This window comes from Astatotilapia calliptera, chromosome 5 (assembly GCF_964374335.1).
Source record: "Astatotilapia calliptera chromosome 5, fAstCal68.1, whole genome shotgun sequence".
Taxonomy (NCBI): Eukaryota; Metazoa; Chordata; class Actinopteri; order Cichliformes; family Cichlidae; genus Astatotilapia; species Astatotilapia calliptera.
Window position 1 is genome coordinate 35,631,937 of NC_137426.1, and position 15,564 is coordinate 35,647,500.

The 15,564-nt window shown below is 40.8% G+C and overlaps 1 protein-coding gene across 2 annotated transcripts in view; it reads left to right on the top strand.

The window, feature by feature from the left end:
* Positions 1–3,749: 3,749 nt before the first annotated feature.
* fbln2 (fibulin 2) overlaps positions 3,750–15,564 on the top strand; it is a 72,294-nt gene continuing 60,479 nt past the window's right edge. For both annotated transcript variants that reach the window (XM_026169063.2, XM_080302150.1), the window contains exons 1-2: positions 3,750–3,937; positions 6,485–8,394. In XM_026169063.2, the coding sequence (XP_026024848.1) occupies positions 6,564–8,394 (1,831 nt within the window). In that variant the 5' untranslated portion in view covers positions 3,750–3,937; positions 6,485–6,563. The remainder of the gene's footprint in view (positions 3,938–6,484; positions 8,395–15,564) is intronic.

Sequence of the window (15,564 nt, forward strand, 5' to 3'; positions counted from 1 at the left end):
TTTCTTCTTCTTTGAATGTCATGTTTCTTCTTCTTTGAATGTCACGTTTCTTCTTCTTTGAAGACAGTTTCTCATTTTCCTCTCCTCTCCTGTTTTTCTCGTGTCTTTCTAGATCTCTGAGAGTGAAGCGATCCCACGTTAACAGCAGCATTAACGTCACAACTTTATTGACTTTTTATGAGGAGAAAGACAAAAAAGGGTATTTCTGGAGTAGCACCATTAACTAAAAGCAGTGACAGGCTGCAGTATATGAAAAATAAGCTATTGATAATTGAAATAAACAAGTGACGTACAATCACGTCTCTGTACTTTATCGGAAATATCAATAAAAATCTACTTTTGAAAGTTATGTGAGTATCATACAGGGAAGTGCAAGGATTCAACCAGGAATTATGCACTAAACCTGCTATTCCACATCATCCTGGGTCATTTTAACCTTTGGTTCTAACAGTTTGGCCCCCATGTGATCACTAAACCATACAACAAGGACACCAGCAAACCCTGAGCCAGATGCTCACGAGTCACCCCACATGTGAAGTATGTCTGTCTGAGCCTCAGCTCCAGCCTTTCTAAAGGCTCGTCTGTGTCTGGCTGCGTTGCCTTTATCACACTGGGCTTCTACAAATCTCACTCATGTGTTTTAAAGTCCCACTCAGTGTTTTATAGCAGGCTTAGCCTGATCTTGTTATGTCCATGCAAAACCCAAGTTTGTTCTCTACACCATGGCAAGCTCTGTTTTTCATCTTGTTATCGTACACTGTGTCATCTGTACGACATCACACAAAGCTGCATTTAACTCAAAGGAGTGGCACAGACAAATCTATTTTTATATGTGGAAAAACAAGACAGCTGGGCCAGGGTACAGCAGATTTTATTTTTTTTAAAGTAGACCTACTAGCAAGTTTTGACATGTCCTTCCACTGACCCAGCTCTGAACACTCTGAATCTATTGTTTTACCTCATCTTTCATCTCCACTTGAAAGCAGGCCCACTCCCCTGGCAGCGGCCTTATCTGCGATCAGGGCCGATGTGTTTATCACACCACTTCACCTCAGGCCCTGACAGTTCCTCATTAGGACTTTTATATGAGCTGCTGGGTGTCGTCCAGACTTACGATTGTGTTACTTTGCTGCAGCATGATGAGTGAGTCCATTCAAATGTCATGCATGCCACATTTCCACCCAAACACTTGGTCTCCCTGTGCTCTTTGAACCCACACTCCTAATTTATGATAAATTTAAAATGACGCCCAAGAGGGATACTTCAAATAAAAGACACAAGATAGGCCTAGCTGTAAACTTGCTTAGCTTTATCCCAGTTGCTGTTTAAGGGTCATGCTCCCTGAGAACATATGAAAATTGGCTAAAGCTAAGTTAGTTCTTTAACATGTGTGAATGCAGAGACACGCTCAGATGGATTACATGTATATTTATGCCTCCAGGGAGTCGTGTACTCAGACAGGTAATCCAAAACAGACTTGTGTTTGAAGGAGATTGGTCCATTGTGTGCAGTCAAGATAGCTCATGGCCTTGTGTCATGAATGATGTGCAACTGGCGGGAGACAGACAGCATCATGAGTTATGAAGTGAGCACACGGTTCTTGTTTAACCAAGGTTACAGCCTTCAATTTAAGAGGTACATGCGAGACCCTTCAAGATGCAGCAGCGGACAGAGGCTTAAGTTTACTCTGGGGACCAACAACATGGCTCTGAAGGAAAAATGAGGGAGTCCAGAAACACAGTTGCACTGCTCATATAATATTTTACTGCACAAAGCAAGCTATGAGAGGAGAAAGATAGCAGAATGCATTCAGTTCAGCACCTTCCTGTCAAAGTAGATGATGACTCTGGTATATGTGGAATATTAGGAAATAATCATTTTGTACATTTGCCAAAATTCTTGATCTCCACAAAAGGGACATTTTGAGAAATTTCCAATGGGTTTCTGGAAACTCCACCCATATTTGGTATACCAGAAGGCAATATTACAACACAGAGTAAGGAAGTTGAACAAGTTTGATCTTTAAGTTTCTAAAACTATATTTGTTTAGCATGTTGTTAAACAACAACCCAACCCTCCCCATCCCAGTGATCTGGTAGATGTCAAGAGGTTAACATAAACACTACAATTAGCAGAAATTACAAGCCACCACTCTATATTTCTTGACAAACAACAGAAAACAGATGTGTAACAACAAGTTCTCAACACGAACCGACTATACTAAATCATCTTTGGTCACTAAACACATCAGTAGCTTTTAGCAGCGGTGCGTCCTCATTAGAAGACCACAAAACAAGATAGAAACTGCTGAGAGATGCTTTTGAATAAAAAGAATATGAATATAATATCAATAAAAACGATCATCTCGTTAGAGACAATGTTATCCTGTAATACACATGCACTCCACGACACTCTCTGACAGCAGCAGCATTCCCAAACACTGCTCAGGAACATCTTGAGGAACTCACCAAAGAGTCCAAGGCATTAATCCAACTTTTTCCCAGGAAATGTCGTGTGGAACAAGTTTTATCCACAGAATCCACACCCTAAAACCCACCCAGATGGTTTAATGTTGTACTGTGAGCCGCTTACAGACTGTTTATTGGTGAATTGAACATATATCAGCTTGAATTTGCAGCAAACCAACCATACAACGGACCTGAAGACAGTTTGCAGCAACAGTGATGTGTGAACTGTGATCTACTACATGTACTCGAGTGCTTTTTTTGCCTTAGAAGAAGAAAAAGTGTGAAAATAAATTGTTAAAGAGAACGACCTAAAAGATGCCATGCAGGCAGGTAGACAGGTGGACAGGACTGTAATTACTGCTGGGCTCTTTACAGCCCTTTACCGAACAACGTGAACGCATCAATCTTTTTCTCAGTGTCTTGATTATGAAGCTTTATCTGATCAGTTAAACCTCTGGAACGACCCATAACAAATCTGTGTGGGTACATATAGCCTGTCTGAATGTTAAAACACTCTTTTGTTAGGTTTAATCAGACACAAACCTGTTTCCAAAACAGTGCTTTCCTCTGCCCGGGTGCCACTGCACCTCAGTTGGTTCAGCTCACCTGATGAAATGCTGCAGGGGCCTGGGTTTGATTCATCTCTGGACCATTTCCTGTGTGTCATTCTCCTAACGCTGATGGCTTCCAGGTTGTATTTATGCCAATGCAGTCAACTGTTTTTGCTCTTTATGTTGACTGTTTACCTGCACATAACCAAATATCAAATATGATTGGTCAGCACTCAAAGCAAAAAAAAGCAAGACATTATAGACATAACATCTCTATGATATATAAAACTGTACACTGACATTATTTCAGGTCTCGTCAAACATTCGGTGATGCTACGTGCTCTATGCATGTCATCCTCGAAGAAATCAGATGCTTCATACAAGAATAAAAGTGATCATTCAGAACTGCCTTTGACTGGTTTGCTTCCCTGTAAGAGGACAAGGATCCAAACCATGGCAGCATAACCAGAACCAGAGCAGCCCTCACTGTAGGCCTCAGTGGTTTAGGTTTTTACTTTACTTTACTTTGTCACCTGTCAATGTGAGACTTTTGTCAGTCTCCTCAATATAGAAATGAAAAAGGGGGCTGGAAACAAGTCCAGGGGCATTGTCCTCCTGAAAAGAGCCCTGTGTCTGCTTTATAGGCACGGTTTTAATTCACTCTTTAATTACTGTAATAACAACTCGTTATTTTTAACACCTGTCCTGCCAAATCAAATCTTTAGCAGTTGTATTGTGTGGGCCCATGCCCGCAGAGCCTGCTCTTCATTATGGATCAGGATGGGATCTCCTCCGGAGTCTCCAGCAGGGAAACTTTTTGTACCTCCCCCTCAGCCTGCCTGCTTGGTCCCAACAGCACGTCGATGGTCAAAAGGTTCACATTTGGAGGCGCACAGAGGACCGGCGGCTCTCTACAAGGTAACACAAAGCAGCGTCTCTGCCCGGCTTTATTCCTTAAACAGTATTTGCAGCTTTTCGTCGCCAGCCTGTGCGCCGTCGTTAAAATCAGGCTGAGCTTAATTCCATGGATGTTGCGCTGAGAACTTTTACGCGTCGCTCAGCACAGATGAGCTTTTCCAAACTTTCTCCGGTGTTCACGTTTGTTCCGTGTCTGAATGCGGTGTTGCAGCAACTTTTTTCCCACAGTTATCAGGTGAAGACAGGTTGCTGCTGTTTGTGCGAAAAGATGCAAAGTCTTTCGAAACCCTTCTGTTTGAATCCGCTGTAGCCGCACTCATTTATCAAGAGAAAGTTACAGATGCGATGAAGACAGATTAAAACAGCGGCGAAATTGTAGAGTTGCTTACAGTTTGTTTGCACCATATGGTCGCGAGTTTACTGAGGGGGACTTTTCTTAACGTCTAACGCTGTAAATGAATATTTCTGCCTGCTCTCCAAAGCGAGTTTGCACTGCACAGATGAAGACTGGTACTGAAAACTTTTTTTAAAGTAAACACTATTTTGTCAGGCCTTGTCAGAGAGATGCATTACTTACTTCAGCTGTGTGTGTATAGGTGTATGTGTGTGTGTGTGTAGGTGGGTGTGTGTGTGTGTTTTGGCAGGCAGAAATGAAGGAATCCCCCCCCCCCCCCCCTCCCTCACAGCTCTGGGAAACACCAGGCTGCTGTATTTCCATTCCTCTGCAGCCGTTCCTTGCCAGCTTTTATTGTGTCTGCTGCAGTAAAGGTGCATGACACTTTCACTGACACACTGTCATGAGCCAACTTGTAGGTGTGGTAACAGAAAGCCTCCAGAATAGCATGAAGTAAGCTGCTATTGCATTACATCGGATACATCTGTATGAAAAGGGGCAGTTAAAAGGGGCTAGCATTGTGCACCTCTTTTCCATTAGGATGCTGTGAGATGGAAAGAGTTCAGCCTTGATGCCTTTTGAGAACTTGCCTGCATTTCAGAGGCAAATGTTGCTAGCATCACATTTCAAAAGTTGGTACAATTTCCAGCAAATGGGGGAAAGTTTCTTGCGGTAGCTCCAGCTACACTTGTTCACATTGGTGGTTTAAAACCAGAAATTTCAAGGACCTGTGCTGTTGCCTGCTTTTCGACACTAGCACCACTCATGTTTGCAGCTAAAACGAATGGAAATATGCTCTGGATTAGGCCCCAGTACTGTGTTGGTGAAAAGGGTTCTAAGAGAGTGTAATACACAGTTGCCACAGAGTGAATAACAGCGTTGCAATAATTGGCTCATTACAGGTCTCTACTTTATATAAATTTGGCTTCGATCTTGTGTAGTTCCCCTACTTTCTGGACCCATATAATTATGATGGAGTCAGATTTTAACCACCTAATTGTGATTCACTTTATGGCAGGCTCTGACAGGAATTTCCTCCAAACCTCCGGGAACTTTTTTGAAAAATCATAGTGATAAATGCTTCTGATAGTTTCTTGACACTGGCTTTAATGCCAACATTTTGATTTGTGTTTTTATTTATAAAGTTTTATATTGAGAATTTATGGCATGAGGTAAAACAAACAAACAAACAAATAAACAACAAAACAAATTAAAGAAATTAGTTTTTAATTTAAAACATATAATGAGCTAAGCAGTTCAAATCTGTTTAGGCCATGAGCTGTTTTGCTCATCAGATGTATTACTCATGACTCAGGTGGGATTAACAGACGATGCGGGTCCTTGTTTGGAGCAGAATTTCTTTTTTTCCTGACAACAATGTTCATAGGAATTCTCTGTGGAATTCAGTGCTTAGAAACGTAATGTCAGTCCAAGAAGGGAGGGTGTATTTATTTGCAGAGATGACCTAAAGGTCAGGGAAAAATGTACCTAGTATCGCTGATGATGAATTAGATCAGTCCAAAAGCATTTTTACAAAAGCATAATATGTAGTTCTTGGAACGCTCTCAAAGTTAGAACATGTAGTGTAAGGCAGCATGGGTTTTTGGCACATTCTGTATGGTAAAATAAGTGAAAGATTTTTTCCTTCCTGATGAAGTGAAATAATAAAGTAAATAAAATCACTTTGAGTCTGAAACTTCCAACAAGAATCATTATTTAAAGGAGGCCAAGCACTTTGGTCCCTACCCTGCTAATTACCTTAGAGAATGTGCTTTTCTTAAAGTGTAATGACTTTCCAACAAACTCAGCAGCCAGACTGTTTTGAGGCATCTCATGTATGTTCAGCTATTAGACTGCTAGAGGTTGATTGCAACACAAGATTATGAGAGGAATGTTTTTATGGAGATAATCACAGATGCACTAGAAATTTAGAAGCTGGGCAGATTCCAGGTTTCATCATCACAGCCTGCATAATGATTCATAACAGTGCACTCCAGCTGATGATAATGAGAAGTATGTAGTCTTAATGTTAAAAAGATGGCAAGGCTGTAAAAATTGGACTCTTATGCGCTAAACTGGGAAGCCAGAGGTTGATTTTCTTGCATTTTGAGAAATAAACCTGTCTTTCTGTCTTTTTTCCCTGTTTCTTGCAGAGCAGAGGTGATTCGCATGAGTCATTAAAGATAATCTAAAGACTTGATCTTCATCATTACTGAACATATACCAGGTGCCATGGCTCAAGCTGAAGTAGTACTACTGCAGTGTGCGCTGTTTTTTTTCTACTCGAGTGTCTGTTTGTGCCAGCTTGATTGCACTGGCACAAACTGTCCCCTGCTGGACAACTGTATCGAAGAAGTCCTGGAGAGCGGTGCCTGTTGTGCTTCGTGCTTACAAAAAGGATGTGCGTGCGAGGGATACCAGTACTACGACTGCATCAGTGCTGGGTTCAAGAATGGCAAGGTGCCCGAGGGAGACTCCTACTTTGTTGACTATGGTAGCACCGAGTGTTCCTGTCCTGTAGGAGGGGGCCGGATCAGCTGCCACTTCATCAGCTGTCCTGATATGCCACCAAACTGCATCGAGGTTTCCGAGCCTGCAGATGGCTGCATGCAGTGCGAACGAGTTGGATGTGTTCATGCTGGACAAAAGTTTGAGGCTGGATACTCCTTCCACATTGACCCTTGCCGTGTTTGCCACTGCCCTAATGAAGGGGGGAAGCTCATGTGCTACCCGGTACCAGACTGTGATCCGCAGCAAGTTCATAAACCCATGTTAGCTGCACCCACAGAGGATAATACAGTCATCAGGCATGATAATTTCCCATACAGGTTTGATCAACAAGGCCACACAGATCAATTTGCCACTCCTTATCACCTTCCTAATGGAAATCTTCCTCTCTTTAAATTGTCACCGCTTGATAAAGAGAAACCAGAAGACTATGATTATGGTCCTACAGACTTTCCAGAGACCTACCCACAGTCTTTGCTGTTTCCCACCCCATCTTCCTCTTCCTTTAAAAAAGTTCTATCTGTGTCCCAAGGCTCTGTCAAACCTGACCGCATCTCTTCTCTTCAGAGCTTTGACAGGCAAGGCAAGCAGGCGCTGAGAGAACGATATGGAGTTCGTGACCATCCTTCAGGCAGAGAAGAAGTGACAGAAAGTCCCCTGAGACTAGAGCAGACTACTGACATGCCAAATATGCGTGCCACATCTTCTTGGCAGTTCTCGCAGGGTCTAACAAGTTTGCAAGGTGTCCTTTTTAATAATTTACGTCCACAGACAGATTTAGACGATTCATTGCATGGCCACAAGAGTTTGGGTAGTGTCGTATTTCCATTACACAGAGAATTAGAGAGTGAAAAACATACTGAGTATCCACATGCGGGTTCAGAAAGTGCCATTTATCCTCAGAGAGGCACTGAAACTAAGGCACATAACAAAAATACATCAGATAGCGTGGCACTGAGGGGTTCTATCAGTCAGACCAATGTGAGTCTTCCACAGAGGGGTACAGAGATCCAATCCAGTCAAGAGAGAGGATCAGATACAGTACATTTTCCACTGTACACCATGGAAAGCTCAGAGGTTCCCATCCATCCTGAGGCAAATTCAAATGGTCCAAAGGAAACGCAGAAGCTACTCACAGTTTATGAGAAGGAAAGGTTGAATGAGGAAGAGATGCAGGGGGAGAAGCAGGAAGAAATAGTAACTTTTCAGAATGTGTCTGGGCCTGAAGGAAAGGATGTGCCTTACACTATCGACACAGTGCAAGAGAGAAGCGAGGAGGACTCAGAGAGCAGCTTTCCAACCAGCATTTATGAAAAGACTACTTCTGAGCCCGTCACTCCTTCCCAAAGGCGGCCTGAATCCCTGACAACACCTGTATTCCAGTCTATCACCACCACCCAGCCACCAATGAGAGTTACACTGGAAGAAAGTCAGCCTGGTGGAGAGCCAAATCAGATGGTGATTAACCGTCACAGTGAAGGAAGACAGGAGGAAAAGGAAGGAGTGAAAGAGATTGAGGAAGATCGCCCTGTTTTACCCATCAAACCCGAGGAGGGTGAGTAAAAAAAAAAAAAAGATTACACAAGCCTTGCTATGCATGTTTTCTTCTGGATCCTAATTTGTGCTTTTTTTTAGCATACAAACATAAACGGCAGCATGGATTTTTTAGTACAATTTCCATATGAAACTTGGATTAAAATTGGGGTTAAACTAACAAAAAGCTTGTACAAAATAATTTTTAGACCTGGCAAAAATGTAGATGTGCCTCATGTCACACAGCCTCGCCTCTGTCAGTGCGCCCCAGGGCAGCTGTGGCTACAATGTAGCTTGCCATCGCCAGTGTGTGAATGTAGTGTGAAGCGCTTTGGGGTCCTTAGAGACTAGAAAAGCGCTATACCAATGCAGGCCATTTACCATTTACCATGTCTACCTCAGCCAAGTGTAAAAACGTTCTGTTTCATTCTGTTTCTAATGACAGCCTTGTAACTTAAAAAAAACATTATTATCATGAATCAAATAGTAAAAGTAAACTTCTGAAGCAGTAGGAACATTTTGAGCAACTTTGTTTCTTGTCCTAAAGAGGAGGAATTTTTCATAACTGCTTTGCTCCTTACTGGGTCGGTGTCATCTTTCTGAACTTAACATTTTCCATTACATTGTAGCAAATTGACCTTGGCAGTAGAGATATGTAAGATTAATCACTTCCCCTTTTTAATAACTTTAGTCGGTTTACACCACAGCTCTAAAACCCATTTTATTTCATGGGTAAGATATACTTGTATATACTATACTGAAAATTGTCTTTTTTAAATGTAATTAAGTACTTTGACATCCATACAGCACTCACATTTAATAAACAATCAATTTCCAAAAATAAAAGATAAATAACCTGAAATATCTTAGCATATCGTAACATGTAAATTATATTAGTAGTACTTTGTCTCTTTATGATTCAAAGACAATGTTGATCTTTCAAGGCACTTTTGACATTCTATATGTTTCACTCCTGTGTAGCAATGCTGGTACAGTGGAACCCCGGCTTACGAAGACACCATTTAATAAAAAATTCAAGTTACGAAGGCACTTAACGGCAATATTTCTGCCCGTGGTACGGCAAAATGCCCGTGTATCCGTTTCAGAAATGTGTTTTGCTGTTCCACGTGAAAGACGTATTGTTGTTGCAGTGCGCTATTTCGTGTGCTTTTCGTTTGCAATTAGCCTATCGTTCATTCATAATGGGGCCGGCATAAGGCATAAATATGAAATATCATTGCACAGTGTACATACGTACATTAATTAACATAAATGTAAGTTTTAGTATGTTTAGAATTAAATTCCATAATGTTATGTACATGTACACGTACGTATGTATGCATGCATACGTATGCTTTCTTCAGCCTCCACCAAGAACTTCGTCTTCAGCCAGCATCGCCTCACTCAAAAGGCGATGGAAAAAGGTGCTTCGAAAATTTTGACTTACGAAAGACCCTCTGGAACGAGTCGGGGTTCCACTGTATTACTAAACAGCCAATAGCAAAGTATTTTATTGAAATCCATTAGAAGTAATAATCCAGTGGGCCTGATCTACTGGATTTATGCAGAATCATCTGGGAAATGTTACCTGCAACATGTATGGGAAAAGCCGACCTATTTATGAATGCCTGCTACATGCTAACATCATGAAAACATCCTTCACAGAGATTCTTTGCGTTACATTAATGCAGAAATATATACTTTATTTCTAACATAACTGTTCTTGTTTCTTTGAGATCATGCACATATTTGTTTGAGGTTTCTGCCAGTTGTATTGATGTGATACAACCTGTTGTCAAAACCTTTGACACTGTATTCACTGTAGTTTTAATGGATGACACTGACATGTCTGCAAACACTCACCAACTGCTCTCCAAGTCGTAGTGAAACTGTGAAAGTGTGTCCTAAACTGGAAACAGGAGAAGTAACAGTAGTTTGCCTTTGAAATAAAAGTCGCACCTTTTGAAGAGTGTTGTCGAGTGTCTGCGGACACATTGGCATCTTCTTGTATTGGACGTATTGGACGTTTATTCCTGAGAGTCTAGAAACATTATGTTGACGATGTTTTTGATGTAAATTGCATATGCTTGAACTAACATTCGTAGTACCTCATAAATAATTTTAAATACCACATTCATCTATTCATTTATTACAGTCATTTAAGACTGCCTTCCTGATGTATAGTTGTACAAAGTTGCCTGCACTTTCTCTGTCCCATTCTAAATACCAGTCATGTCACATGTGTATGGAAAAAACAGCCACATGTCCCTTGGTGTCAGAGCAGGCACAGAACTAGTGAGTCCAGGATGTGTCTGGAATAGGAGTCAAACACTCCTCCCATGGCAAACATCCGCTCACAGCAGTCTCCCACCCATCACCACCATCCTTCACCCTGAGCTCGCTCAGCTCCCTCGCAGGACCTTATAAATTCTTTCTGGCCACCTGTGTCAGCTGCTTTGATTTGAGATGTTTCTTTGTTGGTAATGTTTTTGTTTCAAAGATTTAGAAATAACATTTCTATGGTATTTATTTACATTGAAAAAAGTTATAGCATTGAAAAAGAAAGACACAAAAATGTGGCTGTAGTTTGAATGACAGTACGTGGTAGTTACACAGATGGTAGACCGCAACGTCGCTGACTCAGTTATATTTAGCTGGTCAAAGCCTTTCATATGGGACTGAGAGATAAATAATCTATTGCTGGTACACGTGAGCTGTTTTTTTTTTTTAAGGATGTGTGTAGCACGAGGCAGCAACAGAACCAGACACTGGTGGCCTGAAGGGCTTAGAGATACAGAGTTACATGTGCAGTGGCTACACTATCCGGTTGTTCAGTCTGACGTCACTAGCCGTGTCTGGGCCTAAACTCCGCTGCAGGTCCATATATCAAACGATCACTATGGCATTACTGAGAGTTGAAAAACTGTCTAAAGTCTTTCATCTTTAATAAAATGATCAGCGTTCTGCTCTACCAGGTGTAACAATTGAGTTTAACATCCAGGCATCCATGAAAACGGAATTTATGACATTTAACGGAGTTAGAAGTTAGCAGGAAGTTAGCTCGCTAGCTTCTATCTAAATACAATATAGCATGTCCTGACTGCGGGGTTTTGAAAACAAATTAAAACGTACAGCTCTGCTATCACTTCCAACATAAATGAAGACAGAAAACTAAACAGCAGTGACGTTTGTAGGGTTACTGAAGTTTGGCTAGCTGGTATATGCATGTGCTACGTGACCGCTAGCGACACAGCTATGTTAGCATAATATAAACATCATCACGTCATCACTTAACAACCAGATTGAAAAATACAAGCATTGTGACAATTAATAGCATGACCTGAACACTGTAAATCGATAAAATGATCCTGTATAAGACAGGATCATTTAACATTATATGTGTTTATAATGTATTGTATAGTCTGACTAAGGATTTGATTTAAAATCAACTATTTAATCAACATTATTTCATTTGTGGTGTTCCCAGTCAAAAGTGACCACTATAGGAAATGAATGGGAATCCACCCACCCCCCACCCCCTTTGGCCTCTGACCCCCTGAATGGCCCAGTGAATGACCAAATAAATGAAACCAACTGAACGACCCACTGAATGACTCAGTGAACGACTCACTGAACTACCCATTGAACTGAATTTGGTGGTGAAAAATGTTTGTTATGTTAATATAAGACTTGTTAAAACTGACTGGTCCATTGTGACTGGGAACATTCGAGTAAGGGAGGTGGGGGTGCACACAACCAGTTTAAACATAATGACCAAATTCTTTAATTTCATTTTTTCCATAAATTAGCAGTTTTATAATAGGAACTTTGGGTCAATTATTCTGAAAATATGTTAGCAACCAACCCATGTTGTGGAGTTGGGGTTGGCTATTACTTTATCTAAATCTTATACGTTTGGAAAGTCTGCTTATGTCCCCTTAAATGGTGCCACATTTGTAGGGTTGAGCAGCAGAGTTTAGTATGTGGGTTTTACCCTCAAAAACAGTGACAAGTAATCGACTAAACACAAAAGTCATTACTTTTTGTGCTCAGCTGAGACTGAAGAAGTCACTTGGATGAGTGATGAAACGTTTCTCCCACTGAAAACGCTGCGTCCAGATGAACAGAATCGACCTTTTGGAATGTGCTATATTTAGTTATGTCATAGGAAATTGAGTTTTATTGTTTGAACGGTTTAGAGACCCCAACAATATGGTAAATGGACTGGTTCTTATATAATGCTTTTCTACTCTATCTTGAGCACTTCACATAACTTGTGCTTTCACCCATTCACACCCATTCATGCTCTGATGGATGCATCGAAGAGAAACTTGGGTTAGTATCTTGCAGACTGGAACAGACTAGGATTGAGCCACCAGCCTTCTGGTCAGTAGGTGACCAGCTCTACCCCCTGAGCTACAGCCACCCACAGGAAGCATAATATTATGGCTTAGAAGCCATGATAATAGCCAGGGTTATTCATTAAAAATGCTCCGAAAGGCACCAACAGCACGCACACACTCAGGAAAGAGGTCCAGTTTTAATTATTCAGAGTAGTGCATGAGGCCTACCAAACACTGGCTGTGTCACCTGCCAATCAACGTGGCCATACTCCTTACTGAGATTGGAAGCTATCCATAGAGGACAACATTATTTTCTTTTTCATTCATTTCCTGTTACTCCTCCCTGTGTTAAATACTTTTGGCCTTTTACGAATGAAGAATGTTAGCATGCAGGACTGTAGAGGGTTACTCTGTTAGTATGTGTGTGCATTCAGCACATTTCATTTTTATTGAGCATGTGGATGATAAAATGTTCATTTGTTAGGAGGCTGGTTTTAATAAGTATTGTGATGAAAGAATGTGACTAGGTAATTTCTGTGCACCACATTTGATTTATTTTCAGGCCATTTGCAAAGTAATTCATTATAATAGGGAAGGATTTTTCTGCAGGACATTGCCATGTCCTCTGTAGCATATAGGATGATAAACTAAGGAGAAGTTATCTGTTGGGGTGTGAAAGTGCCCTTATTCCAGATAACATGCTATCTTCAGATAGAAACACTGCAGACTACAGACAGGTAGCTTCTGAAAACCGTAAAGCAAAGATAGAAGGAGATTCTCGCAGGGCTTCTCGACAGGCTGCTGATAATGAAGTTTATCAGCAGCCTGGCATATCATATCAGGGTAGCACAAGAAAGGCATGAAAGATTTTGCAACTCTTTAACATCTGGCTCAAGATTTTTTTTCTCTTTTCTTTTTTCAAAAACTGGCACTGTGGTAATGTTTTTTCTTGCACATTATGTGTTACAAAATCATGTGCTTATGTTTAAGCATTTGTTGTGCTTTGTGACTTTCTCAGAGTCACCCTGAATTAAATGAATTTCGCTGTCCCTTAGAGCTCGCTACTATACTCATATATTAATCACAATAAAGTAATTATTTTGGAAGTGAAGGAAAATCATTAGTTTGTCATAATAAACCTGCATCCCATCTTTTCTTGCTAACTTTTACATCTTATCAAGTAGGTTACACCTATGCTTTGACCAGTGTGTCTTTGTCCTGTCTTCCTCCCTTCACCCCCAGCTGGTCGCTCCTCCCTGAGCCTGGTTCTGCTGGAGGTTTCTTCCTGTTAAAATTGAGTTTTCCCTTCCCACTGTTGCCAAAGCGTGTGCTCACGGGGGGCTCGTCTCAGTGATGGGATTTTCTATGTTATCTTTGTATTATTGCAGGGTGACTTTTTAATTTCTGGGGAAAAAACATTTCTCCCTATTTCGGGGGAGCTTTAGGGTCCCTAATAATATATCGATCATAAAATTTGACACCCTGCGCCCCCCCCCCCCCCCCCCCCCCCCTAAACAGGTATTGGTTTGTTGCTTCAAGGCAACACTGTGCAACAAGGGCAGTCAAACACCAAGTTATTCTATAATAAGTTTTATTAGTACAACAAGGATGAACAAAAAAATAAATAACAAATAAACAATGTAAACATTTCACAGAACAATAAAACACCAAAATACATCCAACATTTGACCATAACCCCACGCACACACACACACCCCTGAGCTCCTAAGTGTCCCTTAAACCTGATTCAGGGATCCACTCCTCTACTTCACTGTCACTCCCTGAAAGCTCACTGTCCTCACTTTCTGAGGACAGAAAGTGCACATTCCCTTGGTTTCCTTTCATAAAAGCTTTTTACGTCTATGTCCTGTAATTATCAGTAGATTGTAAAGTAAAAAACATTGATGTTGATCATATAAATGCACACAAACACATCTCTACACACATATGCTAATGCATTATATTGCCTGAAAAAAACTGGGCTAACTGCGCAGTGTTGCCTTGAGGCAATTAATGTATATTTTTTTATATACATTTATTTCACTATAAACATGTAAAATAGTGATCTTTATCTTACCTCCTAATGGAGATGTCTCTCATGTAGGGATGTTCGATATAACGATATATATCGGATGACGATATAAAAACGTCTATCGTTTCATTTTACGATTTGTTTCATGGTGTCGCAAAATAAACTGTTTACGGCAATATTTTTTCATGGTTTTGATGGTCACTGTAGTGGCTAAATTAATTTCTCTCTTTCACTTATATTTAATATAACCACACTACGGACGGACAAGCGCCTGTTTTTATGCGTTGTCGTTAGCAACAACGACGGTAAAACCATCACGTGTCCGCTTGTTTCTGTTCCACATAAACCTTTCACAATAAAGCTCAAGATCCTGAGACTTTTCAAAATAAACTGAATCACGTGAAAGAGCAGATTATTTACGGATGAGAAGTAAAAAAGAGCCACCAGGTGCTAAAAAATAAACCTTAGACTCAAACGTTAGAACAGGCTTTTCCCCGCAGCACGCCGTGTAACAAATACTCACAAAGAAAACGGTGGCTGTTACAACTTATGTCTAAAAATGTATCGTTTCATGCATCGGTTAAAACACTCGACTCCAGCTACACGACGCCCAGCTGGAAACACTTCCCGCAAGTCGAGCTGCCCGAGATTCACAGAATTTACAGAAAATGTTACATTTTTGTGATTTATATCGTTATCGGACGATAGAATTCTTAATTTAATTAATACCTGATTAGGTAATTGTTAGTCCCTTACTGTCCACCGGGTCACCAGCAACTCATTTAAGGGTTTGGGTTATGCTTTAGTGACATGCCAA